General features: G+C 43.1%; 1 protein-coding gene across 4 annotated transcripts in view; it reads left to right on the top strand.

The window, feature by feature from the left end:
* Positions 1-22533, top strand: part of UEVLD (UEV and lactate/malate dehyrogenase domains) — a 367733-nt gene that overhangs the window by 242788 nt on the left and 102412 nt on the right. For all 4 annotated transcript variants that reach the window (XM_085648047.1, XM_085648046.1, XM_085648048.1 and 1 more), the window contains exons 6-7: positions 3789-3922; positions 7136-7244. In XM_085648047.1, coding sequence (XP_085504173.1) covers positions 3789-3922; positions 7136-7244 — 243 coding nt within the window. The remainder of the gene's footprint in view (positions 1-3788; positions 3923-7135; positions 7245-22533) is intronic.

The raw sequence follows: 22533 nt of genomic DNA, 5'->3' as shown, positions 1-22533 counted from the left end.
ATGGACGGGTCCGCTGAAGGTTTCTTTAAGATAGGCCGGACAGTTGCCGCTTTCCAAGCTGTAGGGATGATGCCCGTGGTTAAGGAGAAATTGAAGATATCACTGATAGCTGGAGCACAGCTGATGGCTATGAGTGCCATCGTTTTTGGGGGATATAAATCCTTGGGGGAGCCTGATTTTGCTTTAGAAAGGCCATTTATAACCTCTTCAATAGTGGCCAATTCGAACTGCTCCAGACAGGCCTCCTTTGCTGTTGGTGCTTCACCCATGGGTTCAGACAACAGATCTAGGGTTAAAGGAATCTCTGGAGGGAAGTTGTTATAAATTGTGGATATCTTATCCCTAAAGAACGATGCTAATGAATCACAGAGATTCTGAGATTCGATAGATGGTTGTGCACTAGCTTGTTCTATTTGTTTGATGATTGAGGCACGTCTCGCTTCTTTCAAATTTAGGTGATAGATGGCCAGAGATCGTCTAGATTGACATTCCTTATTGGTCCGCCAAAGTCTCTCCAGACGCCTACAGTTGGCTTTTTCCTTTCTAAGCTCCTCTGTGTACCAGGGGCTGGAGGTTCGCCTTATACCTGCGCTCTGTTTAGATGGAATAACTACATCAAAGACACTACAGAGGGCAGTATTCAGATCTTCCAATTTTTTGGAGGGGTCACAAGAGTTAATTTCCCCAGAAGGCGAGAAGGCGTTGTTAAAAGCCTCTATAGATAGATTTCGCCACATTCTGTATTGTCCCAGGGGTACTCTCTTATGAGGCTCACCCGTCTTTTCCCAGGCCTTGTTAGAGGAGAATGAGATCAATGAGTGGTCTGACCAAGTCAGAGAAAGGGGGGAGGCACACTTCAAGTGGTCATCATTAGAAAATACTAGGTCTAATAGGTGGCCAGCTTGGTAAGTAGAGCCCACCACGCGCTGACTCAGACCAATCGAGTTCAGTGCAACGAACAATTTATCAACCTCTGGATTAGAGGAATCTTCAGCGTGAAAATTAAAATCTCCAAGGAGAAGAAAAGTATTAGAAGCCACTACATGCAATGCTATAAGTTCAACTAGGAGGTCCGCAAAGTTGGCTTTAGCTCCAGGGGGTCGATACAGTAGAGCGCCATGCCAGGAGTTGGTAGAAGACTCGATAACCTTAAAGATTCCTAATTCCAGCCATTCATTTTGAATCGAGAACACCCAATTCACTTTAAGATGTTTCTGGAAGGCAATTGCAATGCCACCGCCTATTTTCCCTTCCCTATTTAAGTGTATAAATTGGTAGTAATCAGGAATAGCCAGATAAACCTGCGGATGGTTCGTAGAATTTAGCCAGGTTTCTGTAAGGAAACATAAGGCAGGGCTATTCGTGGTGATAAGATCCCAGATTTGAAATGGATGTTTGGCAAGGGACCTTACATTACACAATACATTGTTTGACCCTGCTATAGAATGAACAGGGGTCACTCCCCCTTGGCGCAGATCCCCTAAGAGGGTCCTCATAGGGAATCGACAAGTCAGACATACGACCGGGCCTTTCAATGCTCTAGGAAAGCTCTGAAAGCAAATGATATGCTTATGGCTCTTTTGGATCCAGGCATCTCTTATAGCCCATAAAGAATCTGCAGAAAAAGTGATACGACTGCTACCGCCACTTACCAGAGGAGTGGCATCCTCTCCTGTACCTGGACACGGCTGGGTGTGGACGGGCGCAGACGGGCTTGCCTTTAGCGCGCCTCCGGCGGGCTGTCGGCGCGCACGCGCAATCATGGTCTTCTTATAGCGACTAGAGACAAACGACTAGCGCGCTAAGCATGCACCCCACCCAATATGTCTGCCTGATTACGTGTGTTATTGTGGTCAAATAGTAAGCACACAAACGCTATATGTCCAGAGTGGTCACTGTCACACAGGAGCAAAGGTTTAAAATACAACGCTATTACAGTTAAAAGAAATAATGGGGAAATACCAGAAAATGCAGAGCACGACTCCCGGCTTCCGCCTCAGGAGTTAGTCTATAGTGCATACATATGTATGTGAACATTGTGCAAGAGAGAGGCTTCCCATTGTTTAGGGATTTTAGCATATATATATATGTTTGTATTGTATCATTTAACTTATTTTGTCTAATTTTGTCTTTTGTAGTAGATGTCTTGTAATTTTGTTGCATGTCGATGCACTGCTTTCTTGACCCCAACCTTGGGGATTGGGACTTTCGCTTTAAAATAAGGCTAATAAATAATGTTTTGGGATTATATACCATACCGTTGAGCAATTAATACGTTTTCTGGTTGAGTCGTCTGACGATTTATTTCCACAGGTCAAAACCCCCCTTCTTTTTGCTCCCTGATATTGTGCAGCTCATTCCTTTGTCAAAAATTGAGCAGAACCGTGGAGGATTTCAGAATTGTGGAATGGAATCTATAAAGCATCTCTAGTATAAGGTGAAGTTTATGTAAAATAAGCTCAGAGCGGAAAACTTGAGACTTCCATGTGTCCTTTCATGAACGATGAAGCTGGCATGGGAACAGAGATTGAACAGGTCATTGGGTAATTGAGAGACCTGGGTGAGCAAGATTCCTCCACTGCCATCATCCACCTGCCTTTCGAGAGGTGAAGAGGAGGAGGAAACTAATCTGTAGAGTATAAAGTGCGGTCACTGTTCACCAAATTAGAAAGGGGAGATTTTTAAGGGAGCCAAAACTAATGTGCTAACCTAATGTTGATTTACTAACACAAGTTTAATTGAAAACCAACAGTCTAGCAAGTATTGGCTTACATTCCATAGCACAAGGTCTGCTCTTGTGATGCTGATCCATGGTAAAAGTAGGTGTGCCTAGGGACTTGTATGCCGTAACAAGGAGGAATGTAAATCCTGTAGCATGGACTTAACTTTCCCTGTCAGGTAAGCTGTGGCTGGTTGGAGAGAGATTGATGAATGTTGCACAGTACCTACAAGTACATGTGGGCTTGAATTGTGTGCTAGGGTAATGATACACATGCTGCAGAGGTGGACTCCTATGGGTACGGTTGTTATCACAGAATAGTTTTGTCAACCTTTTGCCAGCTTCAGATACCCGAAGGAGTGGTATATTGAAGGGTTCACTGCTTTGAGATCAAGTTGAAGCGCTTTATGTGTGAACCCTAAGATGCATCCACCAACGAACACTGTGGTACATTTTGTGGAATTTAAAAAACATAATTCCACATGAGAGATTATTTGGCAGCACTTTTCCCTGTTCCCACTGTTTGCAATAATGTTGGATTATGCTCTAGAGAGTACAGTTATTGTAGGCACACATTTGCCCTAAAGATTTTAGTTTCAAGCCTTACTTTATCTCTATCTCTTTTTAGTCTTCAGGGTAGTAGATGAATATAGAGTACCTACCAGGCAAGCCTGTTACCTCATACCTACCCAGGAGGTACTTAGATGGTTGTTTTGTTCAGTTTCTGTTTGGTTTCAGCAATTAGAGCACAGGAAATATATTTTTTGTGGGATGGTCTTGATTTGGCAAAGATGGTTGCCAGTGTGTTAGGCATGTGAACTTGCCTATGATCATACCTTACTAGTATGTATACAGTGGTATATGTAGCGTACAAACCTAGCAAGAAAGCTAAGGATTACTGCATAACAGGAAGAACAGACTGTACAAGATGACATACAATAATCTTGATCAAAGAGGGAGAGGATCTTATCTGATTGAAGATCAGTTTTTTGGTCCTTTCCCAGCAAAACAGAATGCTGTGCTAATTATGTTATAAGTACTTAAATGGTATTTTCTTGTTTTTCCCAAGGCGTATCAGACCTTGATATGAACTCCAAGATCCAAGCAGCAACTGGCGACCACAAAAATGGTGAAGCAAAAAAAATTACAGTGATCGGAGGAGGAGATCTAGGCATAGCTTGTGTGATGGCAATCTTAGCTAAGGTATACAATTTATTAATAAAGATGATTTAATTTTATCTTTGTACAAATAAGGTTTTTCCCTTAGGCTAATGTAATGCAATGAGTTTGTATCAACAAAAAAAGATATAATCTTCTTGAGCAAGGCAGATTAATTCTAATCTGTATTCAGTAATAAAAGCTTCTTTATGGCCATTCTAGACATGTTTAATGAAGCATTTTATGGGGAATGGTAAGGAATATGTACATAAACAATAACTTGGAAATTTGAAAGAGCAGCCTCAGTCAAATTTGTATTTTGCCTAAAATGTCCCACCACTTGACCTTTCTGTTTGTTTAATGTAAGAGTCAGAAAACGCTTGAACTTCCAAAATCATTCTTTTCCTTACCAGGTGGCAGGCATCGCTTGTGACTGGATTTAAGTTTCTTTAATGGGAAGGCAGTGTTGTAGTAGATCTGACTGATCCTCACTGCTCAAACAGGGCAGGCTGATTTTGAACTTCAGCTTAAAGCCTCTATAATTGGAGATGCACAGCACATGGACTGAGTTCATTGAAATTATACTGATAAAACTTTGAATGTTTTTACCATCAGAGAAACAAACACTTATTCATTCTATTTTGCTCTTAATTCACAAGTCACCTGGCCTACCAATCCCCATCTAAATGTCTGCCTATGCAACCAATTTGCTTGTTTAATCTCATGTGTTATCCATTTTTAGTGCATTAATATTGATATGGTAAAAGTTATTGCAAATGTGTATGCATCACATTTTATTGCTATTTCACTTGCTCTATGTATCCTGTAAATTGTATCAAATTGAATCAAAGAAGGCTGCTTTAGTTTACATTGTTGATGAAAACAAACCCTCTGTCACTCAGAGCTGCACGTGAATAGATTGTTCTGCTTCTAAATTTCCAACTCTTTGTAGTTCTCCTGTTATTAAGGAAGAAATGCTGAAAAAGTGTTCCAGTCATGCAGCTGCTGCATACATTTCTTTGTTAACTTTCTACAAATCTATTTTATTGGGTAATATTAACTCCTACTGTGGGCATTAGCCACTGTGGCTAATCATTAATCAGAGTCTCTGGGGAAAAAACAGCTTTAGGAGCCACAACCAATATTTTTCCTTCCAATATTTATAAATGGAAAATTTGAGTTTCATAATGTAGAGTAAAATATGCCAATATAAATTGCTTTTTATCCATTGAGCTATTTTGTATTGAATTATACATATTCAGCCAGGTTTTGACTGTACTAAATGAAACACAATTTAATTTTCACCAGATGCCTCTTATGCTGTTTGTGCACAGGAACAGTGTATTTAATGTTTGATTTAGCAATGTTTAATTACTTGCGCTGTTAATAGTTAGCTGTAATAAATTATGGCCCCAAAATTCTCTGGCTTAATGGCTATACAATTAGCAGTTGTTTTTTAGAAAAAAAACGACTTTCAGATGGCAAAAAGAACTATTTGTTAAATAACTAGTGTGGATTGACGCTTAGTTCCAATGATTTATTGAACAAATTGGAGGACTCTAGTGTAGATAGATCCTGCTTTTCCCCTAAAAGAGGTTGTGGACCCCCAGCATGGATCTGAGAGTCTAGGGGAAAAAGGGAGATAGTTTGTACAGCGCACTATAGACAAAACTGCCTCTTAACACCTGTGACTTAACAAGGATGTCAGACCCTGGCAAAGCAGGTTTGTTTAGAGCAGGCCAACAGAGAAAGGCCAGCCAGACTCTTGTTTCTTTCAATGTGTCTCTTGAGCTGGCCTGTTCAAGGGAGAAAATGGCATAAAGATCCCTTTAACACACATACCAACATCAATACTATTTGATCTCTCCCCACAGAATATTACAAGCCTAGGTCCTAAGTACTCTTTCGGGGCTTTATCTCTTTGTGAGATGAAGCCCGAAAAGATCAAATGGAACCAAGAAGGGTTGGGAAATGGCAAAACTCGCCAAGATGGGACTAGGGCATACCAGTGGAGTAGCTGATGTGGGATGGGTGGCAAAAGGTAGAAGTAAGAGAAGCATGGAAAGAGGACTCTGTGGCATAAACAGGAGTCTAAATAGAGGACAGAGCTGCGCTATAGAATGGGGAAAAAAATGGGTGAAAAAGGAAGTAGGAAAAATAGTAGAGGGAAATGCAAGATGCAGAAAGGAAGGTTGGAGAAGTGGCAGAAAAATACGTGGGTGAACAGAAAAAGTAATTCAGGTGTTAGAATTGGGTGGGTAAAGCTGGCGAAGAACAGAGCATTAGTGAAGATAGAGAAAGAGAGAGAGAGGGGACAATTCAATGGGCAGACCTTGAGATGTTTGACAAGCAGGACAAATAGAGGAGGGAGAATGGGACAAAATAAGCAGGACAAATAGAGGAGGGAGAATGGGACAAAAGGAGGTTGATTAAGTGAGAAAAGTGGAGGCAAGTAACATTGAGTAAAAGGTAGAAGAAGAAGGATTAACAAAGTGAGAGTCATGTTGTTAACGGCGATATTAGGCCTATATGCAGTAATTTTTTCTCCCTCTATTTATATACTCTATTTGTATGAATTCAAACACCGTCTTCACGCCCATTCCATTGTAAGAGTTTAAGGAGCAATCGAGCTCTATTTTTCACTGTGGTGAATTGAGCTAGGTTATTTCTTACCAAGCTTCTATAGAGCCCAGAAGAAAGGGGTGGGATCAAACATATAACCCCCACATAAGAATGTCATTTATGTATTTAGATAATATTTAACAAATTATACTGTCTTGGATCCATGTCTCACTATGTGTGTCTCTCCAGTTCAATCTACTGGTTTAATGTACCATGTATATTCAATCTTCCCTCGCTCTTTCTCTGTAGCTACCCTGAATGTTTAAATGTACCGCTTGATGCTACGTACAGTATTTCTATCAGGAGTCTTCAATTTCACAGATAGTAAATACAAATAAATCCTGGCAAAATCTGAAAGCAAGGATATCAATGTTACTCTGCATTTCTCATTCAATTTTGGATCTAAGGCCAGGTTTTGTCCACAGAATTCAAATATGTATCGTGTAGTTCAGAGAACATGACCTCACATGTTTTTTTCTTATCATGAAACTTCTCTTATACTAGGATTATAATTATCACCTGCACCGCAGCAAGCTAAGACTTTGTTGGTTGTGCCTCCAGGTGAAAAGCATTCCTCTTTTAATAAGGCGTATTATCCATCAGAAGCCAAATATGATTTCCTTTTTCATTGTACAGGGTTTTGAAGAACAGATTGTACTTCTCGATCTCTCAGAAGGGTCGACCAAAGGAGGAGGAGCTATGGACTTGGACATTTTTAATTTGCCAAATTTGGAGATAAGCAGAGGTACTTGCATGATGTGGCCCAATTAAATATATGTCTTGTCTTCATGAGTCACTTTTTATGGTAACCCCCAAATGGGACACTAACTGGAAAAACAATTTGCCTATTGGTCAGTTATCCCCCCTCTCTATCAAGACTTGATATTCCAATACTGTATTCTCTGATTGGGAAACAAAATAATTGTGTTCACTTGGTAACAAAGCACACATGGAAGTGGGGAAAGTGAGAGAGAGACATAACATTTTCATAATAATTTTACTTTCTAGTTAAAGTGTACTGATGTGTATGTGATCTATCATATAACGTACGCTGCACCCCTATAGTCAAACTTGACAATTAAAAGTTGGTGAAAAGGCTGTTGTTATCTTTGTTACAATTAAGCAATACAAAAATCTGGCCTGTTAATTTTATTTATTTATTAACTTAATTACTTGTCACTTCTTGCTAAATAGTTGTTGTCTACATTTCCTATTCAAAATTAATAAGAGCATTTTAAAAGGAAGAAAAGCTCAAACAGTGCCAAGAGTGAAGAAGCTATGCTTGGTGAACAAAACTGAATTACAATGGAATAATATAGTCTTTAATTGTTTCTGGAGTGAATGGTTTCCCTAGCATCTTGGGGCATGGATTTCTATAGACCAGGGTCGAATACAGTGAACCTCCAACATCCTTCTCATTTTAGACCTGTAAGTCTGCAAAGCAAGGCTGATTGAAGAGCCCTAGTAGGCTTATTGTGGGTGATCGTTCCCCAAAGAAATGGTGCAGCTGTTCCAGACACACATTTGTAAATGTGCCAAAGAGTATTGAACATAATCCTTTTGCCTATGGACACCGCATTAGTTTGTTTCCAGCCCAGTCGAATCACCATCCTACTATCCGAGTCTAAGGACCAGGCAGGCAATATCATTCTCTACCTACTGCATCCATTCAATTTGGAATTTAAGTAGTCTCCCCAATACTGCATTTGCATAGTCTAGTTTGGTGTTAATCATAATACCAACAAATCATTTGTGAACACTTTGATGAAAGAATGGATTGTTACTGTTCAACTGCCTGAGGCAAAAGAAAGTTTATGTGTGACACCTATGATTTGTTTGGCAATGATTGCAGAAGAATCTCAAAATCATGGCTTGAAGACTGGATTTTTCTAATCATAGTTTCAGTTACTGAGCCATAATAAGTCTTCTTCAATCAGCAAAATCAGTGCAAGTGAATTTATTATTTATCAAGATATGAAGGAGGGAGTTGAGGAATGTACCACAGGTTCATCAAAGGATTGTGTTGTGATAAAACCTAGAGAACAATCCATGAATGTAGTCTTCTTTAATCCCAGTTATAGATTGCCACATCTTTCAATAATGTCCAATGTGCATGGCAAAGCTGCAGTTAAGCAAAACATTTTGCCATTTTGTCAACAATACTTTCATTCATAACACATAAGCAGCATTCAAGCAACTTGCAGTCAACATTACTTTAGTGATGTCACTGTTGGAAGACAGGCTCAGACAAAGGTTGTAGAGGATTAGACTTCAGTGCTTAGTTTTCTTTTTAATCTGTTTGGAAATATTTTGGTTATCTGCAAATCCACCTTTTGTTGCTTTGAACTAATAACATACCTTTAGTAAGAGTACATGTCTGGTGCACTAATTGCTTTTTGCTATAATTTTGTGTAGCTATATCTTACATAATTTAATTAGTTTGTCTGGGCTAAGCTAGATGGCTATGTCTGAAGGCCAATATTGTCTACCATAAAAGTAGTAGGTAGCTAGTCCATCTAGCTTGGTACTGGCAGAAGTCGAAGGACCAGATTTAGAGTTTGGTGAACACGGTACCCCGTCTCAAATTCAACGAAGTACTCTGTCTTCTAAACCGTTGGGCCCCCCGCTTCATTTAAAGTTGGGTGGATCTTAAGCTCACAGGAAAAATAAATAATGACCCCCCCCCCCGCCCTCCCCTCCCAAACTTGCAACAGCGACGAGTTCATAAAAAATCTGGAGATAACAGCTGCGCTGTTGGTCATCTCTGAATTGGATGGCCGGTAGTCTGTGAGGATGATTGAGGTAATATCCTCTATCCCCCTGACAGACGGAGTACTGTACGTCAGACTATAAATCAGGCTCTTAGGGTACTTAGTCATAATGTGGAAGTTAGACTTACACTGACTTGCTCTTTCACAAGCTGATTATCATGGGTTGCCTGCAATCAATCATCAGCATTTGTAAAGCGCACTCTGTCACCCCTGGGGGTATGTGGGCACTGTGTCTCTGTCAAAGAGACAGGTCTTGAGTATCTGAAGTCTGCCAGCGAGAGGGCTGTACGGAGATGGAGGAGGAGATAGTTCCAGGTCTTGGCTGCGATGTAGGAGATGCAGTGGCCGCTGCTGTGGGTGTGGCAGATGCAGGGGGGTGTGAGGATGAGTGAAGAGGAGGGTAGGTGTCTGGTTGGTTGGTGGACGTTCAGTCGATGGTTGAGGTAGGCAGGTCCTAGATCGTGGAGAGCTTTGTAGTTGTGCATGAGGATCTTGAACTGGCATCTTTCCTGGATGAGGAGCCGGTGGAGGTCTCGGAGTTGGAGGGCAATGTAGGTTGGTTTAGGGAGGTCCAGGATGAGTCTGGCAGCAGTGTTCTGTATGATCTGGAGTCTTCTGAGGGCATTGCCTGAGTCGAGGCAGCTGGTGACGAGTGCCTGAGTGACAGTCTTTTTGGTGTTGGTTGGGCTCTATCTGAAGATTACGCAGAGCATGCGAAGTGTGTGGAAGCAGGAGGAGATGACTGCGTTAACTTGTTCCATGGTCAGTTTTTTTTATTCCATGGTTCTTTTAAAATCTTTTGTGCCCTGTTCCCTTTATGGTTAATTTCAATAGTTCCTTTAAGATGCTCATGCCATTACACATTCAAAGTGGCTATGCAATTGCCACTTCAAGGCGGATGTGCCATGATGCTTTTATAGCTTTTGTAAAATTGATGGACCCGCCAATTTTTTTTGGGGACAATTCTTGACCTGTTAAAGACTTATGACCCGTGGTCCCATTAAATCTCATGCGGTATGCCCCTATTTAAGGCACATGTGCCATGATCCTTTTTCTGAAAGATGGCCCTTAACCCCTTCCCTGCTCATGACGGAACCGTTCCGTCATGAGCCACGGTTGTCGTGTGCTCATGACGGAACGGTTCCGTCATGACAATCCTGCCGGCGGCCGCTCCGCCTGCGCGGCGCTGTTTCCCCGCCTGTGCGGGGCGACAACGCAAATGGGCGGAGTCATGACGGAACCGTTCCGTCATGAGCACAGCTCAACTGTGGCTCATGACGGAGCGGCTCCGTCATGAGCACAGGCCCGCCGCGCTGCCCCCCTGCCCCCCCCAGCGCTGCAGCGGAATGTCCGCAGCAGCGAAGGGGTTAAAGACTAATGTGACACAGTCTCTATATAAGCCTAAGGTGCTGTGGCCTTTTGAAATTCATGTGCCATAGCCTCCTTGTGCAAAGGCCTTTTTGGGGCTCAAATGCAGACGTGGCACAGATGCAATGTTCCATTTAAGGCTCCTGTGCAGTGGCCAATTGTGGTCACTTAGCTGCTTAAGAGCCAACAGTTTTAAAAAATATATCTTCTACTTGTCCCAATACAGAAGGCAAGTAGCAAACCACAAATTGGTGCAGTGCAGGTTCATAAGTCAAGGGTGCAACAGTGATCAAGCTAGCAGCAGCCAGACACCATGCCTAAATACCATCAACCCCATATAAATCAGTTCACACTTTATTGATACAAATCATATTCTGTGCTTGCTAATTATGTAAAACCTCATTTAGTTCAGCATCACTCATAGTTTTCAACACGTTTAGCTCCCCAGCCACTGTCCACCTCATCACATACTTACACCACAGACTGACCTGGGACCAGTCTCTTTCAACCATTGGGTGGCATTTCTGTGGTGAGTCAGGAAAAAATGCAGGGAAACAAATTTGTATTTCATCCTTCCTTTACAAGGTCTCAGGTGAAGAACCAGTATACTGTGCTTTATATTGCTCCCAAAAATTAAAGATTGAGCATTCTGCTGAGGCACCATCTCTTTTCAATATTCAAGTATGATCGGGCATGACCATGTCATATGTGTAAATGCAACCATTACTTCTTAGCATCTAGGGCAAAAGCCCCCAAGGGATGTCTAGATCTTAATGTATCACTAGAATCACTAGTGTAATGTATATTTTGTGGAGGAGATAAAATTGTGCAAGTTTAAATTGCACATTGCCCAATATATTCTTTGCATACAATATCCCATGCAACTACTATCAACAGTGACTAACGGTCTATATCCCATGCAGCTTTTAGAGCCAATTGCATTTTGGGGCTATCGCTCACTAGTGTCATGATTAGGAGAGAAATTGCATGGACTCCCTGTGCATGTGATACCAGATACCCAATTATCTTTCATTCCAGGTGGTAAGCAAGGATATCATCCAATGTCTGACTTGCTATTGTTACCTGTCTTTCATAGTTCAAAAATTCACACCACTGAATTCCAAAACGCTCCTATGCACAATCTCAAATACAAAAAACAATCCATTCTCAAACAAGTGGCCCATCGCTTCACATTCACCTTGTATTGACTTTGTAACTGATGCTCTTGCACTGAGCTTATAAAAATAAGGGAATGCCCACAGTGGTGCTCTAGAAAAATTTGGGCATTTTCCCAGCAGTCTCAATTTGAATACCTTTATCATCGTTTTCACCAAATGGGGTACGTTTATGCCTGTCTGAGGGAAGTGAAAAACAGGTTGAAATTCAGACTATTTAAGCATCCTCCAGAAGATTGTTTTCAATATTTACCCCTATTATGCTGAAGTTGTGAACGTACAGCTTGAAATCAGGCAGAGAAAACCTACACTGTTCATAATGAAGTTTCAGCATCCCAAGGTTAGCCGAAGGCAAGATATTGTCCTCCCAAAAAAGGACATCGAGCTGTCAGCCTCCTTAAGCACTGAATCAATACATATAACCATTTTGGAAGTACTACAGTGTCTGTTATTGCTATACACCCATCATTGCGAGTGACGGTGCAGACCGGACTGCAGTTCCATGTTCACTTCTGCTGTTTTGGTAGGCATACATGCCACTTGTATACCTGGATATATGCCATTTGTCAATTATTTCAAGTGCTGTTGCCCCTTTGAAGTTCACATGTCATGGCACACATGCCATAGGCACTTCAGAGTTGACCTTTATAGCCACTTTTATGCATTGATGTGTAATGTCACCTTTAAAGCTCGCTCGCGTTGACCCTTTTAAAGCTGACATACCATTACCCTGATGTTGTTAATATGCCAAAGTTATGAGATTAAGGCATGGACATTGGAGGATATTTTTAAGGGAGGCATAAAACATGAGCTTGCTCTGTACAAATCGTATGGTGAGATTGACACTGAAGGCTCAATTTAGACGTTGGAGGACAGAGCAAATGCAGTCAGGCTGATGGAGGATTTTACGTCCGTCACCCTGCCCTAACTTTACTTGCCAGATTTTGAGTTTGCAGATAGCCCTGTGTTAAACTCTGTGGTTTTATATGAACCACCCTCATGGTGGTTTACACAAAGCCATTTAAAAGTTTGGTGTACTTCCATCATTGAATACAACCACTAACACCGAACTTTTAAATGTTTCTTTATTCCAAAAACTAACCTACAAAGCAGGAGTTTGTTTTTGGAAAAGTAAAAACTAATAGCCTCAATACCATGGGAGAGTCTGGGTTATTTTTTAGGTTGAGCCTAGACGTTTGCTAGTGGTTAATCCTTTCTCTTTGTCCCTCCTTTTTAGGTCTCGCTCTCGAGACCTATTGTCGCCGAGATGCCTCTCAAGGGAGACAGACTGGGGCACGCGCAGTGTTGTTGTGATTGCTGTCTGTGAACGCGCTTCACATGAACAGCATTTGCTCGTTGAGTGCTCCTCTCCGGAAGACCTGCTGGCACGTGCAGAGTGTTGGGATTTGTGAATGCTGTCTGTGAACGCGCTTCACATGAACAGCATTTTTCTCATATCCACCTCTTTGAACACTTGGCAGAGCTAAACTGACAGTGTAGGAGAGAAACATTAGATAATTTTGCAGCAAAAGCAAGGCAGTACGTGCAATTCTGGAAAAATAAATACCCAAAAAGGGCATATAACAAAAATGCGAACAAGTGACTGTTTTTTTATACCAAAAAATGCATTGCTGCTAGAATACAGAAATAAATATTTAGGACGTTTTGAAACGTCCTTCGAGACGTAGTGAGCAAACAAAGCCACAAGCCTCGTTAACAGTAGACCGGAAGAATGAAAGACATGCAACTTCTCAGCCTCAGGATAGCGAACTACAAAAAAAACTTAAGTATCACGGTTCCAAAAGCGCTAAACATTATACTGGGAGGCTTAGTCATATCTCGTGGGCAAAAGGCAACGTCACCGTCCACCTCAGTGTGAATCACCGCGGAATACAAAAACAAATAGGGTATCCGCGACACTTCGCCAGAGGTCGTCATTAAAGATATTTAGGAGGGTGGTAGGAGGTTTGAAAATTCTGTATGTTGCAGCCAGTGACAGTTCCCCTCCCACTCCCCTTTTTAAAGTGAAGGGGGATGTGTGCTTGTGGGATGAAATCTGAGTGGGAGATATGTATTTTAAATTATCTCAATTTGCTTTTGACCAACAAAAGTGTGATTCTGGTAAATTAACCTCACCTCCGTGTGCCTGAAACTGCAAATGTGTGTGACATATTTACAGATGTGTGATGAAAACGTGTAATGTAAAGCAGTTGTGTTCTTGTGCTGACCCAATTTCATGGTCATGTTTCCCTAGCAGAGTTACATTCTGGTTTTAATAACCGTGTCTCAGTCAGACTTTTCCGTGTTGAGCGTTTTAAGTGAGATGCTTCGGCTGCAATAAAAACAGTTAACATCTCTCTGCCGTTTCTTAGGGCTTGTTATGCGAAATTTCACATGCTCAAAGTCAATTATAAAGGAAAATAAATGACAATGTGTAGACAAATATGACAAAGTACATTAGTTTAAGGAAGGAGGCGGGTCGCTTGGCAGATGGCCGTTTCTCCATCAACAGTACCATCTCTAAAAAGCCCCGAGAGGTGTTTAAGCTTAAATGTACAATGTCACTTTTGATTTTGACGGTCATAATAAGATGTGGCCAATATCTTATATGGTCACATAATGTCCAAAAATCATTTTTATATAAGCGATTTGTTGTCACTTAAAACATGATTTATTGACTAACGCGAACAGAAGAGCACTGAAGGAACAGAAAAATGCCGACCTTCGCCACCCTAAAAGGGGCATAGGTCCAACCAACGCAAAGTATAACAGAGCTACGGCCAATTATCAAAACTCCAATAATCAATGTATCAAAATAACTTATTTCCTTTACAAGTGCACTACGGTTACGCCCTAAATAAAAACAAAGTGTGTATTCACTCGGTACCACAGATAAACAAAGCATACATCAACCGTGACGCATACAGGAACACATGAAATACACTTAGCCATAAAACGAACACCAGTGGAGTCACAAGGCAGACGCTTAGTGGTAATCGCAATAGGTTCTGATTTCTTTCCACGCTAACCGTGGCCACCGCACAGGCGCGCAACACCCATTGGACTCACAGGGCTTCAGCCCCCCCCCCCCCCCCCCTCCCCCGGCGTGTGTGGCAGCCCGGGATGAGACACCTTCCCGGGCAAAAAAGCAGCCGCACCCGAGCACTTCACAGGTCTTTAAACGACCATTTGCATGTTAATGAGGCCTCGCTGGTGTTTCACCCCTTCTAAGAGCCCCTGCAGCTCCACTCTGCCAATTGCTTAAAGTTCAGCCCCCCCCGAAATTTTTGCTCAGCCCCCCCCCCAAATTACTGCCTCTGTTGGCACAAGCAGCTCGTGGCAGCCCCAGGGTGCTTGCCATAGTGAACCTAATAGTGACAGCTGTGGGCGATGGGACCCGCTGTCTGGTTGCGTCAGACCCCTACAAGTGGTGGCAGCGAGGTATGTGCCCCTCGTGGTGATAATAACATGCCCTACAAGTTACAGAAGCGGGACCACCTCCCACTATGTTGAGCCAGTGGGTCCTCCTGCTCTAAGCGACGGCAGCATCAGGATCAAAGGCTGATGGGACAACCAGCCTCTTACCTTAGTCTAGTTTGAGTAGTTCCTATTCAGAGTTTCGCCCCCTCCCCAGTGGGGCTCATCCCCTTGCAGGAGCAGAGCTTGCTGTCTAGCAGGAAGAGGGTGGTCAGGTCTACACCCCCTGTCGTTTCCTGCCCGCGCGGGCTGCTGGGAAGCAGCAACGCCTGAAGTTCTTCGCCAACCACTCCGCTGCATTTAGCTGCCGCGCGACGACTGACAGGCCGCGAGCGCGCGCCCACCTTCCTACGGCTACTGCCTCGCGCGTTCGCGGGATACGCATGGGCCCACTATATTAATATGAGCGACAGGTTCACAGCGCTGATGTCTGCTCGTTTTCCTTTTTTTGTGTGCAGTTTTATACAGCGCGAGCTCTATCCATGAGCACCAGTTGCAATCACAATAATATATTCAGCCGCCACAGAGACTCAAACCTAGATTCCCAGTTCCAACGTCGCCAGCTTTGACCTTTATTTATTTTGTAGATTTATGTAGTGCGATCTCGACCCGAATGTACTGGAGCGCACATAAGCATCACATTACACAAGAGGACTTTCATTTTCGGTAGGCCCGGGAGATTAAAGTGGTTTGCCAGAATTACAGATACTGAGCCGACGCTGAGGTTCGAACCTGGTTCCCCAGCTCTAAAGACGGCAGCTCTGGCCGTGAGACCACTTCTTCTATGCCGGATTATTGAAACCAAACGAGTGGTGCGACCGTGGCCTGAAGCAGACATCTCTTATGATGTATGAACGTTTATTTTCCAGTATATAAATAATAATAAAAACAGCCCTCTACGAATACCTGTGCTCAAGCTATCAAACTATAGTCCTAGAGAGAATGTGGCGTGTGGCCAAAGCTGCTGCCTTTGGAGGTAAATAACAGTTTCAATTCTCGGCAGCCGCTAAACATCCTGTGTTTTTGATCAAACACTTAACCTCTCAGTGCCTAAAAAAACAAGCATTTGCAATGCAATAGGTCTCGCATTTACGCGAGTTTAAGCTATTGGCATTGTAAAATACACTGCCTTTTATTTATGTTTTAAAAATGAAAACATAAATAAAAGGCATTGTCATTTGCAATGTCAATAGCTCAAACTCGCGTAAATGCGAGACCTATTGTATTGCAAATGCTTGCGACAACAGTATCAATAACCAGTGTGCGAGCAGACTTTGGTCTGTGAACGCGCTTCCCACCAGCAGATTGTGGTCTGTGAACGTGCTTCACATGAACAGCTATTGCGCGTTCATTCTATTGGAGTGCTCCTCTCCGGAAGACCTGCTGAGTTAATTATAGGTCCTTCCGAAGATGTGCTATTATTTAGCAGTGTGGGGCGCTTGTCGGCATGCTGTCATAATGACTGTCTTTGTTCTGCTGGGGAGCAGGCGTCTTACTGGAGCCACGGGTCCATTAGGCTTAAAAGTTGCACAGCAGGAGAGAATTAGGGCAGCATGTTTTCGGACTTTTAGGTAATAACTTTTATTTATTTTACTTAGAACACCAATACTAATTGCAAATACTATTTAAACGTGCTGCACTTAACATTTTGAAACGCGGAGAATCAGCGACATACATTGGAGACACTACCTGTTTGATGACGCAATTGTTTTAGTCCGGTAAGTTCTGTGAACTGTTTAGTTTGTTACTTATTTATTTACTTTGTTATAGTGTAATTTCGCTGTAGTGTTTGAGCGTAGTGTTTGAGCGCAGAAGGAAAGAGTTTCTTTTAAGGTGAAATTCTGATTCCTGGGCCAGGGTGGCATATGACTGCTGGCTGCAGAGTGTTCAAGGCTATGCCTGCCTTTCTCCCCTGGACGTACAATATGGCAACAAGCATTTGCAATGCAATAGGTCTCGCAGTTACACGAGTTAAAGCTATTGGCATTGTAAATGACAATGCCAATAGGCATTGTTATTTGCAATGTCAATAGCTCAAACTCGCGTAAATGCGAGACCTAATGCATTGCAAATGCTTGTTGAGTTTTGTTTCTTCCCACTGAGCACCGCCCAATTACTGGTGTCTTTGTTTTAGTTTTTGTGTTCTTTTTGGAGTACTATTTCTTCTTAGTTTCCTGCTCGTGTTTGTTACTGCTTGTTGCTTGTGTTTCTTGTTATCCCATCCCCCCCACCCCTCTGCGCCGTCCTTGCTTGCACAAAGAGCCTGTTGGTTTGTGAATTGGTGAAACGCTACGAGGAGTGGTCACGTAGTGTGGAGACGAATCGAGCAGGTGAATCGAGCAGGCGAGGAGTGCGCAGCGACGGAACTGGTCGCGGCCACAGTCGCGGTGCTGAAGCCGGTGTGGGGAGAGACAGCTGAGGCAGCTGAGAGACAGAACAGGGAGGGAAGCGGTCGGGTGAGTGGGTGAACCTCCTGGACTCCCGAGGCTAGACGGAACGGGCAACAGCGGCAGCGAACGGGAGCCAACAAACAGAACGGGACAGCAGCTGCGGTGAAGGGCCCGTAGTCTCTTTCGCCTGCCGAGTGTGTTTTTCTGGGTCTCCGTGTCTACCTGTTGTGCCTTACTTGAATCAGAATACCTCATTGAGGTCCAGTGTGTGTTGTTGTCTGCTACGGTTCGAAACTACATGAGCACGCCATATAGACTGTCTTTATGCTCTGAGTTTTTCTTGTTGCCACTTTTGTCCACTCTGCACCACCCTCCCGTCTGCACTCTCACCCGCCTGCACTGTAACCTGCTCTGCTCAGACCAGCTTAATCCTGGCCCTAGCTCTCGCACCTCTTTTTTCAGCCAGTTGCTGGTCCACCGGCACTTGTTAACCCTAGGGTCATCAGCCTGTATCAGGGACCACGAATCCAGTCACCAACAGTCGGCAGCTGCTGAGTGGCCCTGGTGTCCCGCGAAGGCGGCTCGATTAGATCTGGGCGCGGCTTTCAGGGCACCAGGTGGCCGCACTCCCATACATTTGCCCCTGGCGGTAAAGGGATTATTTAGCTGCGCTACACCACACCACACTACCTAGGAGCACAAAGGGTGGACCCAGCTGCATCAGCACAGGAGAAGGGGAGTGTGTGGCGGCCGGGACTGGAACCGAGGAGGAGCCAACTGGAGGAGGGGCCAGCCTGCAAATACAGCAAAACAAGAGGTTTGTGCCCTGTGGCGGGGAGTGGCGGCGGAAGATCATACTGCGACAGTGCAGATCACCAGGAGGTTCGTCATCTTTGATGGATTAACAAGATGTCCCTCAGGTGCTTACGCTCTGCTCGCTTAATCATGCCCGCAGAGTCCCTCGGATCTCTCCCAGGTTTATCAGCAGTTACCTCTAGCCACTCCAGTTCTCCAACACTGATAAAGACCATCAGGCGGAAGAAGCACGGAGCTTGCCTGTCCCACCTGAAATCTCATCCCTCCGTGTTGTCCATGTTCAAGAAGGGTTTGAGGAATTCAACCCTAAAGAATAAGCAATCAGGAATGGCTCCAAGTGCTGCGATGCGGACATAGTAAGCATATGTACGTCTCTCCCCGAGTCGACAGTCTTGCATCACCTCAAGTTCTCCAAATTGAACACACCTGTACCAATTCCTTTAATTCAGGCCACTGATGATCGTAATTTATCATCTGAAGCTGGAACTGAAACGGGAATGGAAATGGATGAATGTGTTTTATATACAGAAGTCGGAAAGACCGAAATGGATATGGACTTGGATGATGACGAGGTTGAGCATTAGTCAAATGTTGCTTTGGATGTTAAGCCGTCATCTGAACCTGTTGTTACAATGAAACATACAATCTTGGCTCCGATAACTAGCCCCTTGAAAGTCGTAGAGCCACCACCAGGTCCCTTGCCAGTTAAAGTGAACCCACGAGTGACTCAGATTGATAATTGCAGTTTTGACCATGAGGATTTGGAGGATTTTAAACTCCCGGACATTGCCATACATATAAAAAAAATCAAGAAATAGAGGCTAAACTAAAAATGCAGTGTGTGCCAGGTGCCACAGAATCAGCTCTGCGGCTGTCGCTGGACTATCTTATTTGCTGTCCTTGCATGCCAGCTGTGTTCATTAGCACTCCTTCAGGTGCTTCAATTGTGTGATCATTATGATTATCGAATTTGGAAGCGACCTCAAATGAAAGGGTACAAGATGTTTGTCACGCACTGAATAAGGATGTTAATGAAAATAGGAAAGGGAGGGCAAATTTGGATTTATTCTATGCATTAGAGAGGATTATTTTGTCAATTTTAACCTTGCTTGAGAAATCCACTGCCCATTCTGATCATGTGTTGGGTGTACTATCTCTGATTTTAAAGGGGGTGCAGCAGCTTAATTCTGCCAGGGAAGGCAGGAAAATGTAATGATGTGAAATCTCAAGCGAGTCAGACTATTATAAGGGGGGTTGAAATGAGTACCCAGGTAGGGAATTGGGAAAGTTTTGGGGCTACTTCCTCAGTGCAGCTCAGAGATAGCCCTATGCTTGTTAATGTGTTTGTAGCAATCCAGAAGATCATGAATCAGGGGATCATCCGCACGTCATCTTAGAGGAAAATATAAATGCATTAGTACCTAAGAATACCCCGCCGGTCTACTCTAGTTTAAAAAAAGGGAACACCAGGATGTTGTGTGATGCAGTTTTAACAACTGCTGTTAGTTGTTAAACAACCCATGGTCGAGTTGGAGGTTGTGCCCCCCCCGGGAGGGTGTTTCTCAGGTACAAGCGAATGGCCCAAAAACACGGAGGCAGAAGAAGAGGAGGACCCGGCATATAAAAAAACGTAAGCCAAAAAAACTTTGGTTTTCGACTCTATTTGAGGAGCCCGTTGACTCCCCGTAGCCCCAGAATGCTAGTGAGTCCAAGCTCGCTGGGTCCCTGGTTGGTCAGAATCCTAGGTACCCAGAGGTAAATCATCTCCCTCGGGTTTCTGAGCTTCATAAAATAAAGATTAACGCAGACTTAGAGAATAAAGTAGCAAAAACAAATGATGCTCTGTCAGAGGTAGGGCAGGTTGGGGATAGCTTTCACTCAAACCCTGTTGGTAGGGATACTCTCCCTGTACGGTTGGATCCCAAGCATGGGAGGTTTTAGGAGGGGCCTACCTTTACTTCCCCTATAGCAGTGTTTCCCATACTGGGGTCCAAGGACCCCCAGGGGTCCGTGGCACATTCCCAGGGGGTCCTCAGCCAGCAATTGTAAAAGCACGTCAAAGTTCTTTGTGAAATTAGCAGTTTGAGCAACTATAAAAGTGTCAAGAAAATGCCAGTGATTAATGTACCTGCTGGAGAGAGTTGAGAGTTTTGTCCAGTGGCAGCTTTGACTTATCTAATGTGACACAGAGAGTTAATATGCCTACTGCAAAGAACGCGTACCATGCATTTTAAAAAACAGTATTTTATGTGCATAGGTCAATGGGTTACTGATTTTGTCACAGAGACTCTTTCGTCACTGTGCAATTCATAAGGGACAATCGTAATCTAGCAGTGTCCTATAAACTGTCATCAAAAAGCTGCTTGCAAACTGCATGGTAAAAGTTAGCAACATATGTTTATTCCCAGTCTATCATTATCCTGATGCTGCTATGTTCCCACTTCCTGTACATGAACAATTTTGTAATGCTGTTTTGTCACTTCTATGTGTGCTGCCTAGTGCAGCACACATGGAAGTTACAAAACTTCATTTTTATTAAAGATTGTTTATGTGCAGGAAGGGTCACCTTCCTGAACATAAACAATCAAAGGTGTTTTGCTTTTTCCGTTGGAAAAAGCAAAAACGAGGAGAAATAAGGCATTTCTCCTCATTTTGCAAAGTTAAGACCAGGTTTTTCATGGTCTTAATTCTGGTGCTGTCTCCTATTAAAGCTGACCTTGTAAATAAAGGGCAGTGTCAAAATCAATGGGTTTCGGAGTGAAACGCCCACTGCAACTCCCACTGCCCACCTTTTTCACGCTAAGCATTGCGTGAAAGGGGGCCTTATTTACAAGGCAGCGTTAAGCCACAATAAGTGGCTTAACGCTGCCTTGTAAATAAGGCGAAGCCCCTATTGCCACAGGAACATCGCTAAAAGTGACGTTCCCATGGCGATAGGGACTTGTAAATATGCCCCTGAAATCCTTAGTAATTCGAGTATTTGTTTTGTGTGCACACGTGTTTTTATTTTTTTTAAATTACTGTTTTAATGCTTGAAATTTAAATCCTACAAATTGCTTGGGGGTCCCCGGCTTTCAGTGGTGAATCAATGGGGGTCCTCAGGAGTCAAAAGTTTAGGAACCACTGCCCTATAGGACAAATGCCAGAGCCAGTGTCCGAGTCAAAGCCGAGTGATAGGATACGTGTTGTACATGGGCCAGGACAAGTAGTGAAAACCTTGTTTTTTGTGTCATTATTTGATAGAGAACTGTGCCCCCTTAGTAGAAGTTTCCTTTTGCAGCTAATATGTGAAATCGAAGATCTGAGATTGGTAATAAGTAAAGATATTGAGAGGCTATTTTTAGAACCAAGAAATGAACTCCCACTTTCCAGAGTAAATTTCAGCTCTGGAATATATATAATTTAAGTGCAACGTATATACAGAGACCTAATCGTTTAGTTTACATACTGCTGCCAAGCTCCAGTGCCACCAGGGAAGTGACTCCTTGTTTATCACTGCTTCCCAGTTCTTAGGGCTTGGCTAGTTGCTTTTCTTGCTTGTCTGTACTTCAAATGTTAAAAAACGTTGTTGCTTTTCAATTGCAACATCCGCCTTGTTGTGACTGGTAGATTCATGCTTGGAGATCGTAGTCATTTCAGGCCACTTTGTGGGTTGCATTTTTCTGTGCATGCGAGTGCTGTTTAGTTTGCTTGGATGCAATTTGGACTTGATGTAACCTTACACATGTTCTGGAATTAAGCTATAATTGGACCTTGTGAGTTAATTATGTGTAGATTGAATCAATTCGAGGAGAGCGTTTATAGAAATGGGGCACTGAATCCGAGAGTACTGAGAGAACGGTCTTCTACAGAAGTTTTGCTGGGAGAGGAAGGTCTGTTTGATCAGCCATTCTACACCCTTTATTCAATACTTCACTTGAAGATTGAACGTTCCACTTGATTTAATAGTGGATTCTGCGTGTTTCATTTTACTATCATGACAAACAGAGGGCTTGGTTAAGGATCATCAATATTGATTGATAGAATCAACGCTCTAG

Source organism: Triturus cristatus, chromosome 3_2 (assembly GCF_964204655.1).
Source record: "Triturus cristatus chromosome 3_2, aTriCri1.1, whole genome shotgun sequence".
NCBI lineage: Eukaryota > Metazoa > Chordata > Amphibia > Caudata > Salamandridae > Triturus > Triturus cristatus.
Note: the sequence above shows the minus strand (reverse complement) of the source record. Positions and strands in the feature narration are given on the sequence as shown.